General features: G+C 39.0%; 1 protein-coding gene across 4 annotated transcripts; it reads left to right on the top strand.

Annotated features, from left to right (window-relative positions):
* The first annotated feature begins 352 nt into the window (after nucleotides 1–352).
* On the top strand, nucleotides 353–19,622 carry CHEK2 (checkpoint kinase 2). 4 transcript variants are annotated; one of them, XM_086474200.1, is made up of 15 exons: nucleotides 353–373; nucleotides 774–1,025; nucleotides 1,556–1,680; nucleotides 1,954–2,101; nucleotides 2,880–2,970; nucleotides 3,931–4,039; nucleotides 5,863–5,916; nucleotides 6,734–6,795; nucleotides 7,292–7,391; nucleotides 9,065–9,151; nucleotides 9,958–10,121; nucleotides 10,341–10,456; nucleotides 11,812–11,897; nucleotides 15,401–15,555; nucleotides 18,739–18,801. In XM_086474200.1, exons 2-15 carry the CDS (start codon nucleotides 779–781, stop codon nucleotides 18,749–18,751), a joined length of 1,557 nt encoding a protein of 518 aa, XP_086330326.1. In that variant the 5' UTR covers nucleotides 353–373; nucleotides 774–778; the 3' UTR covers nucleotides 18,752–18,801. The 4 variants fall into 4 exon arrangements, with proteins under 4 accessions (XP_086330326.1, XP_086330327.1, XP_086330328.1 ...); XM_086474203.1 differs by lacking the exon at nucleotides 15,401–15,555 and adding an exon at nucleotides 19,396–19,622 and having other exon boundaries at nucleotides 355–373; nucleotides 18,739–18,819; XM_086474201.1 differs by lacking the exons at nucleotides 5,863–5,916; nucleotides 15,401–15,555 and adding an exon at nucleotides 19,396–19,622 and having other exon boundaries at nucleotides 18,739–18,819.
* Nucleotides 19,623–20,469: the final 847 nt, after the last annotated feature.

Below are 20,469 nucleotides of genomic sequence, written 5' to 3'. Positions count from 1 at the left end.
GGCAGCCCCGCGGCGCGGTGAACGCGGCCCTGCTGGAGGGCAGCGGTAGAGGCGAGTTGGCTGCGGCTGCTCCCGGGGGCGGGGGCGGGCACGGAGCGAGTCCCGTCCGACGGGGCGGGCGGGGCCGCTCTTTCCTTCCCGCACCGCTGTCGGGCGGCAGCTGCTCGGGGCGGGTGTCCGAGCCTGGCAGTTTGTGCGGTGGTTGTGCGTAGGTGTGGCTGTTCTGTGTTTAAAGTTACTGAACAGAACCTGCGTGGAGGAGGTGCTTGAAAAATCGTGAGTTATAGCCCACGTTCAAGGAATATTCAGCCAGAACACCAGATTGGCTTGCTGTGTGATAGACCTGTTGGGATGCTGTCAGCATCAAGGAAACGTACTTTGTTTTATAGTTCTTGGTTTTCATTTTTCAGTTTTTCCCTTTGTGTTTGGGGAGCTGCAATGGTTACTGCTTTGTGTGGGGATGCTTTGTCAGAGTGCTGCGTATGCGTTTGTGAAGTAGGGTGTGAGCCCTGAAGAGCTCAAGTAAAAATCTGGGCATAAGATTAAACTGTTGTTTTAGAGCCAGTAGAGGCAGCACCACATTCTTGTTTAGAAGAAAAACATCATAGTTTGCAAAATTCTTGGGGATTTACATACAATCCACACGTGCACGCTTTGGTTGAAGGTTTCACTTCTTTGAAGACTGAGATTAGGCTTGGATGTTAACAGTAGGGTGTGTGAATGTCAGTTTTATTTCACTGTAGTAATGTTTTTTTAAAATATTCTCTTTGAAGCCAACATGTCTCGAGAGACTGGAAGTGAAGCGCAGCAGTCTCAAGGTGCCCAGCAGTCACAGAGTGGTACCAGTTCTTCCAGTGGGTCACAGAGTACTAGTCAGTCTTCCTCAAGTTCTGGGACCCTCAGTTCTTTGGACACCGTTCCCACTCAGGAGCTTCCGCCAATCCCTGAGGACCAGGAATCTGAAGAGCTTGTTCCTCAGCCTTGGGGTCGACTCTTTGCACTTGGAAAAGGTTTCAGCAATTGTGGTATGTGTGTGCTATAATAAGCCTCTTGGTTCATTTCTAATACCTCAGAAAAGTTTTGGTCAGCTTGGTAGAGAGTATTGTCATTTTTTAAATTAATTACAAGTAAATTTAAGTACAAGCTCGCAACTTCTGCGATATTGTTTTATTCCGTACTCCATCCCAGTGTTTATACTGAGTATCCAGATACAGAGCTTCCATAGACTTAGAGGAATTCTGGGATTTTCATGTTCTTTGTTACTTGCTTCATTTTTTCATTTCATAAATATTTTGTTTATATATCATGTGAGTCTCTCTATTGCTGAAGGTGCACTGAGTACTGTTACTAAAGAGGGTAAAATGATTAAAATACTGTGCAAGGTGTTGGTAGTGCATGGTGCTTTGTCTCAATTAAGGCAAATAAACTTGATTGTATAGGATGAATCTTGGCTTTGTTATCCTACTCACTACCATTTGGCATCATTCTGTAGCGCCATAGTTAATAACTTCCTGCAATTTTGTGTTCTCTCTCTGCTTTACTCCCCCCTCTGCAGACTGTGTGAATGATGAATACTGGTTTGGAAGAGATAAAAGCTGTGATTATAGTTTTTCTAAGCTAGGATTGTCTGAGACTGGCTTCTACCAAAACTATAGCAAGAAGCATTTCCGAATTTTCAGGGTAGGTGCTAAAAAGGTTAACTATTTTTCTGTTTTGGCATAATTGAAAGAGATTGACTTTAGTGAGGGTGGATCCTAAAGAAACAGAAGTTTAAATACCTTCAGTGTTGACTCCTTTAACGAGACTCTTGGCGATGCTCCATTAGCCCTGTTTATGATCTCAGCAGTCTGATTTCCTGAGCCAACAATAGTAAATTTCTATTGTCTGTCATGTCTTTATGGTAAAGTAATTTTTCCCCTACTGTTATCTTCCCCAATTTTTTTTTTCTTTGAGGAAATGGGTCCAAAAAATTCCTATGTTGCCTACATTGAAGACCACAGTGCAAATGGAACTTTTGTTAATAGAGAGCTCATTGGAAAAGGGAAGAGGCTTCCACTGACTCACAACTCTGAAATTGCACTGTCTCTACAGACTAATAAGGGTGAGATGTACTAACATAAGTAGGTTCTTCATGTGTTGACCAAGAGGTCATTTCTGCAGCGATTTGAATATATTTCTTGCAAGCTGAGTTTCTTCACGGGCGCTGTTAAAATTCAGCTATGAATTGATGTTTTAGTACTCACATAAAAATTATCTGTATCCACCTCAACCTTAGGGAAAAAAAACTGAAAGAAGGAAACTTAAAGCAAGTTGCATCAGGGACCACCTTACTAGAGTATAAACTTTTATAGTTGTTTTCCTATTTTTGAAATAGTTTTGTGCTTCAGTAGCTGTGTATGTGCTGGTGGGAACAGGGGAAATGGGCTATTCAAGGGAAGTTGAAAAAAAAACCCCGTGTACTTACCAAATGATGCATAATAATTTAAAAAAATCTTAAAAATGAGCAGAGTTGGGGGTTTTCTTCTTTGTCTTTGCTTTTCCACTAAGATGCTGTCTTCCTGATTGTCGCTTCTCTTTGTTCCCTGCTGTGACATTGAAATCTTGCCTATTTTGTCCTTAAACGTAGTGTTAATTGATTAAGCACTGTTGTGAAGTTAGTACCAAAGATGTCCATTTTCAGTAATAAGATCACTTTGCTAACCCATAGCTGATACCATTTATAGCATCGATTAACTTTTTTATGGATTTATGTTTTTCTTCTAGCAGACAGCATTTTCTTAGTTGTGTTGTTGACTATAGCAGCTCAGGAAGCATAGTTGTTGCTTATAACAACATTTTAAAGTTAGTAACAGAAAAATGATCTCCACTCATCTTCCTAGTGTTTGTATTTTCTGATCCTATGGTGGATGACCAGTTGGTGTTTCCTAGAGAATTCAGAGAGAAATATATCATGTCAAAGACTTTGGGAAGGTAAGCGTCCTTCTTTCCACAGTTATTAAGCATTAATTTTGTTACTGTTTTCAGTATCTTGTGCTGGAATTATTACCAGTGTTAACTGAACTGCTGTTTAAATTAAAAAAAGAATGATAACACCTAAGCAAACCTGTTCTTTAGAACAGCTTAAACAGGAATGTTGGCTTTATAACAGTTTCCTATAACTGCCTTGGGTTTTGTAACCTACCATTAATTATGAAACCCAGTGGTTTTTTCTCTAGAAGAAAATAAAGTCTGTAGATTCTTAACAAGTTTTAAAATTTTGTGTATTAATTTACTCTGTTATTGGAAGTGGAAGGAAGAGCTTTATGTTGGAATATAGCTTTCTACATCAGTACTGTTGAGGCCTTCAGATAGAAGGGGAAAGAACTGTTTTCAGGAAAAAGGAGAGAGGCTATTTTAAATGAAGGCTACTTCTTTATCTTTTGGAAAAAGATGGTCAGCGAAGAATTTGTAGGAGAATGTTTATGTGGAAACAAATCAGAGTGCAAAATACAGGGATTTGTGTCTGTTAATATAATCACTACTTAGTAAAAATAAAAGTCTTGCCCTACCTGTTCTTCAAATTTGTGTAGTCCAGTGTTGAGAGAGCTGTTCTCTAGGTTCTCTTCCCTTAAGGGCGTCTGTGTGATGGAAATGCTGGCAGAGCTTGTCCTTGCTATTCACTGGTACCCTGTGTACAAACAGATTAGTCGCTGTCCGTATTTACTCCTGCATTTCTGAATGGGTGGCCCTTTACATCACTTGCTATTTAAATAGACTTCCTAACTATTGAGTGCTTTCTGAGAAAGTTCTGGCATGCCATATTCGGAAAGTTAGAAAGCAGCAGCCTCAAATTGTGTGTAATCCAACACTTTAATTTCATTCATCTATGCTTGTCATGCAGATTTCTTAAAAGTATTTGTAAACACTGACATAGCTGTGCTTCTGTGTTAGTGGTGCCTGTGGAGAAGTCAAACTGGCATTTGAGAAGAGCACTTGCAATAAAGTTGCGGTAAAGATAATCAATAAACGGAAGTTTATGGCAAGTGGTATTAGAGAGGCAGTAAGTATTTTTGTTTGCTTGTCTGTCTTTTTGCCATCTTTCAGTGGTCCTGGAATATTTGGTAACCTCTCTGACTCCCCAGCTGTCTTCAGCTAAAGAGGATTTCCTCACTTAATGGCTTTTGTATGTAATTTCAAAATGCCTTTTGATCTTACAGAATCTATAGAATTCTGTAGAAAATGCTTGCTTTTATTCTTTGACTACATTTCATTATGTTCATAATTTAGGACTGTTAATGTCTTATATACAAAGGATGGTGGGGAGTCTTGTGGGGTTTATCTACTAAAATGCATGAGATAGGCACATCATAACCAGCAGAGTCTGGCCGAAAATTGACAAGCTGTGCTAACTCTCCCATCATAAATACTTTTTTATAAAATTGTATGAAACCTTTTGGGAAGGGCTTTTCATGTGTCTAGTCTTGTAGCAGAAGTCTGAATTTGAAGGAGAACAAGCCAAGTGGCTTTACTCCAGCCTGAGAAAGATAGGAATTTGCTTGGATATTTTTACTCTAATTTTATATAAGTGTGTAGAATAAACTGGAGAAAAGTACAGTTAGAGGCAAAAGACCATAGAAGAAGGTGCTACATAAATTGTGCTGCTGTGGATTTACTGAAGTTAAATCACGTTGGATTAACATTAATTTCTTTGATGAGAAAATGGACTTCAGAGCTGAAGTACGATATACAGAATCTGTTTAAACTGACCAAGTATTTCATCAGGTACTGTATAGGAAACTACTACTTGATCTGGAAAATATTTTTGTAAAGACAAAAATTCTAAGGTGGAAAGGTAGCTGGCTGAGGAAGGGACGCCAGGAGGCTTCAGTGGGAGCAGAATTAGTTACTAGTGGAAGTTTTGAGAATTTGTCTTGAGATTAGTCTTCTGTCCTATTCCACTTAGTGATCATGGCACAAAAAGTGGGAACATCCTATTGCATCTCTGGCACTGACCCAAAGTCTCTGTTGATGGAAAGGAAGACTGCAGTATCATGTATGAAGAACTGATAGTTTTGTATGCTGGAGTAGTAGGAGTTAGATAATGTTTAATAATGGAAGATCGTATACTTCAAGATCAGCGACAATTTCTGCTATAATCTACACTTTCCCTAGTTCAGAGGAGGAGGTAGAGATAGTTACTTGCGGATGAATATGACACGTCAGTGTGATTGAAAATTGCAAAATGCAATTTTGGAATGTTTCTCATAAAGATTAAGAAATGGTGTTATGAATGATAATTATTAAGAAATGCCATTGTACAAAACAGATTGGACTGCATCTGGAACGTTGTATACTGATTTGATCGTGTGTGTTCAAAGATGATCGATTAGGACTGGAAGAAGAGCAAAAAAACCTGCTGGGTTGATTTCACGAGTTGAGCCTAAGCCACAGATTAAAATAATCTGTTTATGTTATCTTACCAAATAAAAGCTAGGAGAGAGTAGTGTTTAATTTTAGGGTTAGCCCATATGGAAACATCTGGGAAGGAGGAAAGCTGTTTAAAGGACAATACCAATATATACTTGCAAAACTTTTTTTTTTTTTTTTTTTTTTTTTTTAGTTTGGAAATGAGGTGGAGATTTCTAACCTGCAGTGAAATTACATGTCTGGAGCAATATCTTGCTACAGATAGTGAGAACAGACTGTTCATTTAATTCACTGAAGGCACCTGATCAGTTTATGGAAAAAGGTTATATGTTACAGTCACTTAAAGCAGCAAGAGATATGAAACGATAGCTTTTCTGGCACTGTCTCTTATTTCTGATTTGTGTTATTCCAGAACAGCACTGTCTTACCCAATATGATATTTGATTCTTTTAATAGAACCCAGCTTTTAATATCAATACAGAAATTGAAATTCTGAAGAAAATAGATCATGTGAGTGTTACGGTAAATTTTTATGCCTTTTTGCTGCCTACTGTACTTCCATAGTTCACTGCCCTTAGAGTAGGAACTAAAGATCAATTTTATCTGTTTACAAAATATATTAAAGGATGCATGTATTTGTTCTTGTAAATAAGTCTATTGAACACTTCTTTTTTCTTCTTTTAAGTATACTGTGTCTTTACAGATTTGAGATTTTAAAACTTTGAATAACTGAGATGCAAATTTGAGAAGAAACTTCCAGGAGAAGTTTCAACCTGAACCACTGTTGTAGAAATCTTTCATTGACTTGTGTTTTTGTAAATACTGCCAGATAAGCAATACAAAGATTCAATTCCACTGGCAGTTTTTTGAATTCTTATCCTCTCTTTCGCCTTGTTCCCACCCCTCTGCCCCCCTGCCCTGCAAAAGGCGTTTCTTTTACTTTTGTGAAGTAGAAAGTTTGCATAGCTTAGTGAACTTTCCCTTGCTTCCCAATGTACTGTTGCATATAAAGAATATGTTGAGGGTATGGTAACTCACAATTGGAAAATGTGAGGATACTTGTTGAGCTTGTAATCACCACAAGAGTTCAGTGTTTTTGTGTGTGCAGGTACAGGGCAGAAGACAACAGACCTGAATATTGAGTGTTTGCCAAAGCCTGGGGTGCTCGTCAGCTGTGTTAAGTGTTAGTTTAGCTGGAATGGTTGAAATTATGGAATGAAATCGTGGTTGAAATAGGAACTGAGAATGATAAACTGTTGATAATGTTAGTTTTTACAAATGTTTCTACTTTTTTATGTGTGTCCATTTGTGTTCCCTTTTTTATTAGCCTTGTTTAATCAAGATCAAAAACTTCTTTGAAGCAGAGGATTACTACATTGTTTTGGAACTGTAAGTAACTTGTTTGAAAGTAAATGCATAAAATTAAATGTTTTTCATAGCCATGAAGAATGTGTATCGTTCTGAACTTTGGGGGTTTTTGTTTGGTTGTTGTTTTTTCTTTTGCTGGCCTCCACTGCTCTCTGTAACCTCTGTAAAATTAGGAACTAGGATAAGAGACAGTAATCTTTGTACGCTTTGAAGGCACTTAGTGCCTGGATAGTTGCCCACCATGCTGCTCTTGTGGATTGCTGCTACTTTTTTGATTTTTTTTTTTGAACTTGTAAGAGGAGGCAGATCAAAAATATTGTAACAACTCCCAGTGAAGACTCAGGAGATTAGGCCTAATTCAGCAGGGCATGTGCTGTATTTAGGACATCTCTCACTCATTTTCAGAAATATATTCCTTCTCTTTAGCCAAAATAGCGAAATGTTTTGGTCTCAGTCTTGTCTAATGAGGTGAGTCTTTTGGAAGTAATATATTGACTTGTTACTGCATTTGTTTTAGGATGGAAGGAGGAGAATTGTATGACAGAGTGTCAAGGCCAATCAAGATGAAAGAAGATACCTGCAAGTTGTATTTTTATCAGATGCTGCTGGCTGTAAAGGTACAAAATCATGAATTCTACCAAGAAAAATATGGTTATACATATGAATGTCAGTCAGGTGACTTTTTTTCTGTCATTTGTCACTTCTGAAACCTGTGCAAACAATCAGCACAACACTCTTTAACAAGTTGATTTAACAAGATTCTTTACCTCAGTGCAGCTAAAGAACATTCAAACACTTACGTATTAAAAACAGGGACTAAACTAATAATACAGACTGTGCTCATTGATGGCAGGATTATCACATGAAACTTTTAGTAGTGTGTGGGCAAAGAGTCATCAGTGTAGTAGCCTTTCAAAAAAATAAGTGATTGGATGCTTTACTGTACACTGCTGAATAAACATTTCAGTTCAGCTGACAACAGATTAAGACTGCTTTAATAGATCTCAAATACTGAGTATTGATTCCTTGGATAAATTTCTTCTAAATTCATGAAATGGTAAGTGTATTTCATTAGTAACTTCTGCAAGGTTGTTTTCTATATCAGACTTAATTGTCTGGACCTGAATATGCTTTCAGATTAGTTCTTTTCATTTTTTCCTTTGACTCAATTGTAATACCTTGCAATGGCCAAAAATAGCAACTTAATAATTGTTCTGTAGTAGATATTAATAAATAATAAACTTAGAATTATTTTCCTTGTTAGTGAGTAAACTATTGTATTTTTTCCCAATTCTCATTTTTGGGACAGCCGCTCATCTAATAAGTGGTGTCATTACCTTCTATTTCATAATGATACCAGGTGTTCAGCTCTAATAAAGGAAAGCTTCCCCTCAGTGTAAATGTGAACACATCTCTAGGACTTATTTCGTACTACTCGTTAGAATCGACATTGTTCCTAGTTTTAACACAGGCTTCATTGTGTCTTAACATAAGTCATTTATGACTGAACGTTGATTCTTGTTTGCTGTCAGATGTTCTCCTAATGAAGCTAGAAGTCTGTTCTCAGAGCCAGTAGAAAACTGGATACTAGACTTGCATGTAGACTTCAGAACTACAGATAAGGGAACAATTCTACACTTGTCTCAAGAAAGTAACTTTTTTCAAAATCCTATGTGTATTTAACCTGCGGTTGATGTTGTATCTCTTCCTTACTCAGTTTTCCTAGTTATATCACCAGATTTTTGAACCCTTTTTCAGGCTCCAGCTCTGTGACTGAGGTGTTTTTTAAATCTGTCTACTATTACTCACCAGTGTGAGGACTGTTGTGGGGTGAACTTAGCTGTCTTTGCAAGCTGAAATGTGAACTTGTATTTAAGACTGTATGATCATACAATAATAATGACTAAAAGAAAGGAGAGAGATGAAAACCAGAATTCCTATAAAGGCAACATAGAACTTTGGTCTTCCTTAGTTCTGTTGCTTTTATTGAGACGAAGACAGAATTACAGCATTCCAGGGAATGGGAAGAATGGAACACCTTGCCAGGTCTACATACTGTGCTTGCATTGGGATTTGACCTTTAAAGTGTACTGGTTTCGAAGGTGGTTGGTTGGTGTTTTGTTTTGTTTTTTTAAGAAGAGAGTCATAAGCTGGGTAGCTTTAAATGCATGCATGCCTCTTAAACAACCGCTTCAGTTATCCTGCCATTGCTATGCAAAAAAACTGGAAAGCTTACATTTAAAAAAGTTAAAGCTTGTCTTTCTTTGATTATATATCTGTATATATCTAGTATCTTCATGACAATGGAATTATACACCGGGATCTAAAGCCGGAGAATGTGCTACTTTCATCTTCTGAAGAGACATGTCTTATAAAGGTAAGGAAACTTACATTCTTGGGAGTATTCCTTCCCATTCTTCTCAATATTTAGATAAACATAGCAAAAAATAAAAAATGGAATTAGTTATACAAACTATGAAGTAACTTATAACATTGATTATTTTTTTTTTTCATAGTTTTTATTTTACTCTTGTGGGTATTTCAACCCATACACTTATCTAAGAACAACTGATAAATGTTGTGCATTATAGCACTTAATTGAGTACATGACTTCAAATGTTGATACCTTTTTTTATTTTCTCAAGAAAATCTAAATTCTTTAATTAGAGACAGCATTTCCACAAATATCCAGGCTCTATGGTGACAATTTTGTTGTTGTTGTTGTCTTGGATTTTTAGGGGTGGGGTGGGTGTTTAGGGTTGGGGATTTTTTGTGGGTGGTCTGGGTGTTTGGTTCCCCCCCCTCCCCCCCCCGCCCCGCCCTGGATAAAGCATTGAATAGATTTGCATGCTAAACTGCTTATTTTTCAAGTGATCTCTTCTAATAAAGTACAGTTCCTTTATTCTGTGGTTGTCCATTTACATCCAAATCTGAGAGTACTTTTTGTTAGTGTAAAGTGTGATCCTCTGTCATATTTCTCCCTACCCCCCCCCCCCCCCCCCCCAGGTTTTTTTTACAGAATACTTCATAATGTTTGGGGTTAATTTTGTTCATAGTCATGTACTGGAACTGACCTGGAAAGAAGAAATTTAATGTTGCCTCCTGATGTATGTTGACAATATGATATGTTCTAGTACAACCAATCCTAATATGTAATGTGGTGTTACCGTTTTTAAATACAAGATTACAGATTTTGGACAATCCAAGATTCTTGGAGAAACTTCTCTTATGAAAACATTATGTGGTACTCCCACGTATCTTGCTCCTGAGGTTCTAAATTCACTTGGGACTGCTGGATATGGCCGAGCTGTGGACTGCTGGAGTTTAGGAGTTATTCTTTTTGTATGGTAAGATATTGTGTAGATGCTACCTTCATTGGGCAGTCGTCGACATACATGGCTCGAAACTTGGCAACTTCACTATCTTTATTAGGCAGTAAAGTGTGTTTAAAACGATGAACGTGTAAAAGATGGTACAACAGCAGATGCTTTAAGATGTGTGATTTTAGTGTTTCATTCACTGTGACAAAATCTGTGTTATTTAACTGGTGTTCTTCTTTTATATAGCTTGTGTGGATATCCACCATTTAATGAGCAAAACACTCAGCTGTCTCTGAAAGATCAAATCACTCGTGGAGAATACACGTTCATTTCAAAAGAATGGAAGCATGTATCAGACATGGGTATGACTCCATTACAGTGGGTAGCAGAATATCTAGCTCTCTTCCTGTAGTTTTGTCTTCCTTTAACTTCCTTTCAGCTGTATGGCACATTGCATGTTGATATGTTTAGTTTTTAAAGTAGTCTTTTAATGTTTTTATTTTTTGTAAGTTCAAAGTTGAAGCATTAGAAAGAGCAGATGCATTTTCCCTGAAGGATTTTCTTAGTAATATTTAGCTTTATTAACTACAGAAGTATAGATTTTGTGGGCACACATGTCTATTTTTTTTCTCTTTTCACTTTTTCTTCTGACTTTATCAAGGTGGTCTACAAACTTTGCCTTGCTCAAAGATTCTTCAGGAGTTGAACCAAAAATGCCAGGAATTTAAGGGATATGAGTTAGAATTCCAAGAGAGAAATGCTAAGAGTTATTTCATGGTGCTAGTCTTTGAGCTTAAAATGTCAGCCACATTTGTGGAGTCAACTATTAAGTTTGGCCCACTCTAAGCTAAGTAGTCTGCAGAACTATTTGGGTGTTTGCACAGCAAACTAAAATGATAGTTACTGTCTGCATGCTTTTCTTCTTCAGGACGTTTTACGTGGACAAAATAATTGTAGTATTTGCCTTGGATACCCCTTTGTATGTGCAGAGGAGTTTCTAATAAATGATATGATCATTCTTTTTCTTACCAAATACAACTTCTTTCTGAATTATTTGAAGCTTATTCAATCATAAGTCAGACATGTATCAGAATGGAAATTATGTTAGGGTCGTACATAGTCCTAATGGTATGTATAACAGAATAATCAGATACAATGAAAAGTAGATCTTGCCAAAATTCCTTTATGGGAGATGTGGAGTCGTGAAATATGACATATTTTTCATAGCGTCTATTAAGCAGTTTCCTAAGGAAATAAGGTTTATGTGATTGTGTTTGAGCATAGATGTGTATGTCTTGTCTCTGCTTTCGAATCTTCCCAGATGGATAATCTGCTTTCCAAGACAGCACAAACCAGGAAACTAAAATTAAGCTGTCTTTGCTTGTCCACAGTAATACTGAAGCTTTTAGGGAAGTGCTGAACTTCCTCTGCATGCTCAGAACATAAACCGTGGACGTGCTCGGTATATCTACTGGTAATTTTGGTATACTGAAATGTGTTGAATCATGTGCATGTGAAGGAAAAATGGTTACAGTCTGCAGCCCTCCCTCTGCATAGAAAAAAGAAGTGATCTGCCCAGCCAGTATTTTGGGGCATTGTTCTGAAGTGTTATAAGATGCATTGTTGCCCATAGCTTTGGTGTATGCATATTGCAGAACTTATTTTCAGGTAATGAATTTATAGCTCATATGCCAACCAACTCCTTTTATTATTTTAGCTCTGGATCTTGTGAAGAAGCTGTTAGTAGTTGATCCAAACAAACGTCTTACAACAGAGGAAGCCTTAGAGCATCCTTGGCTTCAGGTAGGAATTGAGTCTTAACTGAAGTACAGCAAAGCTGGATTGTTCCGGGGATAAATTCAAAGGCATTTCAGTAGCCTGGATGTTATGAGGTTCTGTTGATACAGTCTGATTTGCTTCTACAAGGAAGCAGAGGAACACTTGACTACTGTGGTCACCAGAAATGTAACATGTGCCTGATCCTGCTTCTGTGGAGAGTACCATAGAAGAGATACAATGCTGGGCAATGAGAGCTCCAGTTCTTTAGCTTTGTGGGAATAACAGCTGTGGTCTTAAGTCAGAGCTTAAGTCTGCCTGTCCGTGGGTTGTCTCTGACAGTAGCCAGCAGAAGAGCAACTGTCATTTGGTGCTTCTCGTGGGCATCCCCTGCCACCTGCCTGCCAGCTGGCTATGCAGTTTCTGCTGGCTGCTGTAAGACCAGAGAGATCCTGCTGCCTATTTACAGAAAGAGAAGGGAGAAAAAAGGCCATATCTTTAAGAATTATTTGTTTGTCTTACTGGTGTTGTCAGTGACATGTGGGAAGAGGAGCTGTCAGATCCCAGCCTGAGGGATGACATTAGCCCAGATACTGTAGCCACTGCTCTGCTGTTGGATAACTCTAAACCAAACCCAGTGAGCATCTTGAACAGACAGCTTCCGTGTCTCTGTTGGAAGCAAGATGATCTTGCAGCACCTAGTTGCGTGTCAAAGCCTCTGTGGGATGGAGCCTTTGCTTTCTTGCAGCATAGAGAACAGAGTTGCATCTATGCTCTCCCAACAAGCAAATGCTGTCCTGCAGCACACAGACTTTCTTCTTTTCCTGTTCTCCTTGTCTTTTCCTCTTGCAATGGCAACTAGACCACCTGTTGTTTTTCAATGTGTTTATTTTCTTGGCCGCTGTCCTTGGCAAAGCCTTCATTAGCTCTTTCCCCTTCCTACTGCTGCTCTTGCAGCATGGTACGCTTTCTCGGTCCTTCAGTTCCATGGTCCTTTTCAACTGTTGTTGCTGCTATTTGTAGTCTTGTAGCCTTGCCTGATGCTGTTTGGTGCCTTTTCCCACCCTAAACACATCTTTGCTTAATTTCGCTTTTAATTTGACTTCTCCTTTGCCCTCCACCTTGTCATGTGGTCTCCATATGTAGGTTTTACCTTTCCACATCACACACTTTTCTACCAGAAAGAAAAAGGAATCAGTAACTTTTTCCTCTCTTCTCCAAAATGACCACACTATCCTTAGTTTTATGTCTGTTGCCTTTTCTTTTCATTGTCTGGATAATGCACCATTGTGGCTTAACTATCAAACAGCACTGCAGCTCACATGACTTCCTATACCCTCTCTGCAAGGCTGAGGGCGTTTCTCAGCCTTGACCAATTTGATTACCTCCTGATGTAGCCTGACTGATGCTAGAATGTGTCTTATGGTTAACTGTATCAGGATCCTTAGCAACAGCTGTAAGAACTTGTATAGGAGAGCTTCTTGTTCTCTTGGTCTCATGATCGTTATTACATCGTCATATAATAAAGGTGGCTCAAAGCAGCTTGGGTCCTTGCCAAGGAGTGTAATTCTCTCAGACTAAATATGTGTCATGGTTGATGCATCTTCAGTAACCTGTATTCAGGTAAGGGAGAAGGACTCTGATTCTATAATTTGTCCAGCTGGAAGAAGGCGCTTCACAGTTTGTATGTTCACTATTCTGTGGTTATCCCACAGATATTTGCCTCTGGATCATGTTTTATAGGCATTGTAGAGTACTGAAGAGTTCTGACAAGCTAAACTAGGTCCTGTTCCAGCCTATGACCTTTAGCCAAGTAGTGTGTCAGGACTTCTGCAGTCCTGTCATCTCTAACCTTTCCATCAAAACAGCTGTGTTTTCTTTGTGGGAGGAAGGTAAAATTGATTTTGATGTTAAGAGAATCAGACTTCGGTGGTCCCTGGTCTTTGCTCGGGAAGACTTGGAATAGGTAGAGCTGGCAGATATCTGCCTGGGTCAACACTGTAATTAGTGGTTGAGCACAAGTGATAGGTACAGTTCTTTCTACTTCGGTGCCATGCCATCCAGCAAATTGCAAGTCCGTTGCTCTATTTAATGCCAGCTTTTCTGTCACTAATTCTTTCCCACCAGCCAGTTGGCTTCTGCTGGAAGGTATGGTGCCAACTCAACAGCAGAGATTGACAGGCCTCTCATCTCTATTTTTGTTGAAGGATACTGGTATTAAGCTGCTTCTTTCCATACTGTGGTCCTGCTTCAACATGCTTTGTATGCCTCCATGACCTGCTCTGAATTTAATGGAAAATCCTGGATCTCTGGAATTTTTTCTCAGAAAGTAAAGCCCAGTCTGCATCTGTAGCTAGTCTGTGCTTTTGAATTTTTAGTCCCTGCAGAGAGGACTGCAACAAAAGCATGGAGTGGTCTGCTGAATACCTTCTTTCAATACAGCCAGCAGCTTCTGCATCCTTTCTGAGACACCTCTTCTCAGAACTCTTTAAGATCTAAGAATCAAGATGTGTTTTTTAGAGACCAAGTCTGATCGTCATTCTGATAGGATGGACCTCCTCCTTTGAGCATTGTAACAGAGTCCCAGTTACTCATCTTGTTTGTGTGGGCAGGCAGTGCAGAATCCTGCAGAGTTTGTTTCTGGCAAGTGTCCAGGACTATGTTCTTACTATAATGAATATGAGTAAGTGTCACTGCTTTGGGAACCCTCAAAGTAGGAGGTGATGGTTTCCCTGCCTCCTGTTACAGTCTACTTAGGTTTGTGAGAGGTAGTCTTTAGGTAGTCTTTTATTAATTTTGGCACTCCAGAGGTGACCACTGGGCCTAAGCTTTCCTGGCTATTTCTTATTGAGACAGATGAAGAAAGTCGCCCAGCCTACCTCTGAGACACACAATGGGTTCTATTTACTCATGCCGAGCATAATGCTATTCATATTCCCACGCTGGGAACACTGTCTGGTTTCAGATGCTTAGGTAAAGAGCATAAGAAACGGGGTGGAAGCAAGGGGGTATCGCGTAGTGCTCAACAGCTGGCAGCTTCCTGGGACAGAAAATACATTTGGATGACTTTTTTTTGACTCGTTAACTTGTCCTAGTTATACTGCTGGGCATCAGAAAATTCTTCCTGGCATTCCTGGCTTTTACTACTATAGTTTTGTGTGTGACTTTTACAGTGTGTTAATTGGATGTAGATTCTTACATTTAGATTACAATTCTGAGCAGGAAATGTTATTGATAAACCATGCTACAGTGACTTTAAGAATCACTGGTATGCATAATGGGAAAGGGGAAATATATGACGCTGTTACAGACAAGCTAAGAATTTGAGATATTTCGGTATGTAAATTCAAGTTGTTACCATCTTGGTTAGATATTCCCTTTAGGGACACCTCTTACTGTTTAATTTCGAAGACGGGACAAAAAGTTTCAGAAAACATACCCACAAATCCAAATGTCGTCTAGCATTCAGATGCCATTCTTTAAACTGTTTCCCTTCACGGGCTGTTACTAAGAGTATCAGTTGTTTATAGGTGATGTACCCTGCCTGCTTGGAAGGCCAACATCCAATATGTTCAGTTCTAGATATCACACACGTTGAATACTACCACCAAAAGAGGTCCTTGAGTCCTGTTACTGTGAGTAGTGAGAAGGAGTTACTGGCTCCCCACTCCCTCTTGTGTTGTCTGTAAGTATTGTCTTTAAAAGTTAGTATGGAAAAACCACAACAGACGCATGCATACAGCTAATGCCTGTTAGCCCTTTCTAATGATTTTGGGTCCACTAGGGAATTTTTCAGATATTACAAGTAAGCATGTTCTCCAAACAAAACTTAATTTCCACAGCTTTATTTAAACCAGTAGTGCTTTCAAATTAGTGTTTTAAATACCTGTGCTGTTTACATCATTCTTTGCTTCATTCTAAAACTTTAAAACTTAGTGAGCTCCTTAAACCTAAGTACTACTAAGTGGAGATGTCTTACCTGTATTTACCAGGTACTTAAAACATTTTTCAAAAGCATATAAACAATTAATTGCTGTTTCTGCCTCTGAAAACTTCACTGCTATCTTTTGAATGGGACAAGATTAGTTTGGTTGCATGCTGAAGAAAAACTTAGGTGTTTGTTATATAAATGGAAAAATATTTATCTTGTCTTACTCATCAACTCAAATGTAGCCACAATCAAAACAGGTAACACTGGAAAAGAAAGACAAGTCCCAAATCTATATAAATAAACTGGATATTCACATCAAAGCCTCTTTGTAGCACTTAAGAACATATGTAAATGAAAAAAGGAGATACTGCAATATTCCATAGCTTAGGAAAAGAATCCCTTCCCCTGCCTTCACCCAAAAAAACAAGTTAAAACATCTGAAATCCTTAGGAGCTCAATGATCCTTATTGCTAGTTGTCTCTAGCAGTGAATGTCCCATTCACTTCTCTGAGTTTCCCAGTCTTTGCTGTGATAATGAAACAAAATTATTCAACCTGTTAGCTTCAGTCGGTTGTTGAGAATAAATGTCTGGTTTTAGTTCTAGATCAGTTGTTCAGTTGGTGGACACACAGTCACTGTTCAAAGCTCAGCCAAAGGAAATGATCTGTATTAAATCACTATGAGCAGCATGCTTCATTTAGTCCTGGGAAAGGTTTAAAGACCTGATTTCAGGTTTGGAAGTCTGATTTAGGGTTTGGCGGTAATCCATAGCAACCTATTCTAATAAAATTCCTGCAGGAGAAATTGCTGAAACTAGAGAATGAGATTTTAAAACGGGGAGTAACTATGTCAACTAAATATCTTGTTTGCACTGATTTCCTGGTCCCTGAGGTTGCCCAGCCTACACCAAGAACACCCCAGTCATTGGCAGCTGAACCAGAATGAGGTTGTGTGCTAGCTTTTGCTCTTGAAACATGCCTGACTTTCTGCTAAACTAGCTTCTCTTAACAAAGGACCTCTGCTGCCCTTTGCTCCCCTCTGCTGTCCTTCCCTTCTCTTAGAGCTTCTGCAGCCAGGCCTGTTTGTGCACAACTGAGACTAAGTCCACTTCTTTCGCAGTGTGTCTCTCCCAGACACTTTCCCTCCACTAACAGCTCATTCTTTGTTTACGACTTCGGGTAAATAGAGAATGAGCTGTTCTATCCAGTGAAGTTCTGTAGAGATACAAATGCTCTATGAATAATACAATATTTGTTGATAATACTTTGGGTTTTCAAAAGTGAAACTTCACTTCAGTGAAATGCTTGCTCATTGCCCATTTTCTGAATATTTGCTTTCCAAATATTTCCATTTACAACCTTTAATATGTTCTATCGACTTACTTATGTTAAAGATAACTGTAGGATGCTGTTTAAGGTAACATTTTTGTTTGAAAGCTTGGTGTGTGAGGTTGGGGTTGGTTTGTTTGAATTTTCTTTTTTTTTTTTTTAGGGTACGGGTGTTTTAGCTAGTTCTTCTCTACCTACAGCAGGTTTGCTTTTGGGGGTGGTGGTGATGAAAACTGCCCAATTTGGGATACTGATGAAGCTGAGCTAGTGGAAATGAAAATATGCTGTTAGAAAGGGAAGTCATTATGAGAACAGAATATAAGACTATAAGGAAGATACTTGTTTTTCAAGAGCGATTAACTCTGCCCCAAGTCCTGATGAGGCTGACTGATGAATTACCTGCACAAACTCGTAGCCTGTATGTTTAGTTCTTTCAGTGGTGTTATACTTTGTTGAATGAAACTACAAGTTCAGTTTTAGCTTGGCTAGTTTTAGCTAAGTAGTTATTGAGGGGAAACTGTTTCTTTATAGAATGGAACAGAACTATTTTCTTACCAGCACTGTACATAAACCAGCTGCTCAAAATTCTACTGTGGGGCATATCAGAATCATAGAATGGTTTGGATTGGAAGGGACCTTAAAGATCCCCCTGTCCATCTAGTCCAATCCCCCTGCCATGGGCAGGGACACCTCCCACCAGACCAGGTTGCTCCCAGCCCCATCCAGCCTGGCCTGGGGTCTCACCAGAGCAGAGGGGGAGGATCCCCCACCTCGACCTGCTGGCCACACTTCTGATGCAGCCCAGGATGCGGTTGGTTTTCTGGGCTGCGAGCACACATTGCTGCCTCATATTGAGTTTTTCATCCACCAGCACCTGCAAGTCCTTGGCAGGGCTGCTCTCGATCCCTTCATCCCCCAGCCTATATCAATATTGGGGATTACCCTGACCTAGGTGCAGGACCTTGCACTTGGCCTTGTTGAGCCTCATGAGGTTCCATGGGCCCGCTTCCCGAGCTTGTCTAGGTCCCTCTGGACGGCATTGCATCCCTCAGACTGTCAACCGCACCACTCAGCTTGGTGTCATCTGCAAACTTGCTGAGGGTGCACTTGATTGCACTGCCTTTGTCATTGATGAAGATAGTAAACAGTACTGATCCCAGTTCTGACCCCCGAGGTACACCAGCTGTCACTGATCTCCATCCAGACATTGAGCCGTTGACCACTACTCTCTGGTTGTGACCATCCAGCCAATTCCTTATCCATTGAACGGTCCGTCCGTCAAATCGGCGTCTCTCCAATGTAGAGAAAAGGATGTTGTGGGGGACCACATCAGAGGCCTTACAGAAGTCCAGGTAGATGGCATCCACAGCTCTTCCCTTGCCCACTGATGTAGTCACTCCATTACAGAAGGCCACTAGGCTGATCAGGCAAGACTTGCCCTTGGTGAAGCCATGTTAGGAAGGTGTTTATTTGGGGGCAAGTGGGGAAACCTCCTTTTCTCCTTTATTAATTTATTCTTTCATTGCTGATCCATTTCATTAGCCAAAATGTAGGCTTTTCCCTCAAATATTCCATATACTACTTAGAGTTACTGCTTTTTTTTTCACAGGATGAGGATATGAAGAGTACATTTCAACAGCTACTTGCTCAGACACATGCCAGTATGAATCCACCACAAACATCAAAAATGGTATATTTAATATTTGAAGATTAGTACTTGATGCATAGAGAAACTAGATTTCAAAGTAATCCATAATAAGAAAATCAATTAATTTTGAGAACTTGGAGAAATGTGCATTTTGACTGTATGTTACAGTCTGCTAATTATCTCTGCTTTCTGAATAGATGCAATGGATTTCTGTGCTTTGGCAAGACGCTTTGTTTAAATGTATAGAAATAGTCTTGTGGGCCTTAAAGGATTATTCATGTATTTAAAACTAAATTGTTGAACATGTATATTTTGATGGATTCAAGTCACAAATGTTTAGTATGCAAGGAAAAAGTTCTCATGTTAGTGAAAGTTTAGAATGGTATTGTGATATTCATTACTAGATGCTATTTAGGAGAATTTTAAACAGTAGTGGAAGATAAAGCTGGGAGCAATGTCTTATATGAGAGGGATCAAATATAATGAAATAGATCTTGGTAGAGAAACATTTGTTAGTCATGCTGGTTTTTTGGTCACATAATTCTGTAGCAAGCAAAAAACAGTTAGTCTCTGTCTTACCTGATTTCATGTAGCCATCCTGCTGTATCTTCCTTTTAGCCAACCACAAGAAAGCGTTTACATGAAAATGAGGAAGAATCTGGCTCTTCTAAGCGTGCTGTTCCTTCTACATCATTTCAGAAAATTAGGTGAAAAAAAGAGAAAGCAACTTTTGTTAATTACAGCTTTTTTTATGGAAAGCAGAATTTTTATTTAAGAAAAATCTTAATAATGGAGTAACTGTTGAAGATGCAATTGCTAAATAAAAATAACTTTGTATGACTGAAGTGACTGCTGTGTATGCATGAGAATCTAAACAAATAGTCATGTTCCATTTCATCCACCTGTCTGACTCAAGGAGAGTATCAAAAAAACTCATGATCTGAGTTATGAAAGATTTTTAGGCTAGCTTCATCATCACTTACACTCTTTGTTTCTTCTGTTCCAGTTTCTAGGTTAGGCATGGAAATAATGTTTAGTCTTCACAGGTGAAAAAGGAATGCTAAGTTTGCTGAGCTTTTGCCCGAGACATAGTATTACTTGACACAAAATGCTGCCCATGGACTTCTGAGGACACTTATGTTCAGTTTTGATGTAAAACTACCCATGTGCTTGAGGCGCTTTGGACTTCGGGTAGAGCTGCATGCTGGGCTGGCAGACTCAACAGTGTTGTGATCTGCAAAGTGGTTGGTAGGCTTTCAAAGCAGAAGCGATCATCTGCATGTGTTTGTAACTGTCTCTTCTTGAAGTGTGTGCTATGTTTATTTCCCTTTGGAAACAGGTAACAGGTGATGTAAGGAAGATGTAGAAGTTCCTGCCAGAGAAGAGCTAGGAATTGAACTGAGAGAAACAATTTTTAATTTGCTTGTCTGTTAAGTGAAAATTTTGGACTGTGTCCCTCTTACTGAAGGATATTGATTTCGTTGTTGACTAAGAGGGAGCAAGACAGTAACTGTGTTCTAAAACATGCATCTTCTGGTTAAAGGCATTTACTGTAAATTCATTTGGAAAGAATAAAGCCTAATGTGTTATGAAATAAACCCTTGTCAAGTAGGAATTAAGACATTGAGTCAGGTTTTCCCATATGTGCCTATTGGAGAGATCTTGTGTGTTTTGAGATACTTTATTTTTAAC

Source organism: Leptosomus discolor, chromosome 16 (genome assembly GCF_034619465.1).
Source record: "Leptosomus discolor isolate bLepDis1 chromosome 16, bLepDis1.hap2, whole genome shotgun sequence".
NCBI lineage: Eukaryota > Metazoa > Chordata > Aves > Leptosomiformes > Leptosomidae > Leptosomus > Leptosomus discolor.
This window is presented reverse-complemented; position numbering and strand designations above follow the sequence as displayed.

Excerpts from the sequence above, each read along its gene's own strand:
- CHEK2 (XM_086474203.1), top strand. The coding sequence starts at position 779 with ATGTCTCGAGAGACTGGAAGTGAAGCGCAGCAGTCTCAAGGTGCCCAG. Across the intron at positions 10,122-10,340 it reads GGAGTTATTCTTTTTGTATG|CTTGTGTGGATATCCACCAT; the intron begins GTAAGATATTGT and ends TCTTTTATATAG. Across the intron at positions 10,457-11,811 it reads GAAGCATGTATCAGACATGG|CTCTGGATCTTGTGAAGAAG; the intron begins GTATGACTCCAT and ends TTATTATTTTAG.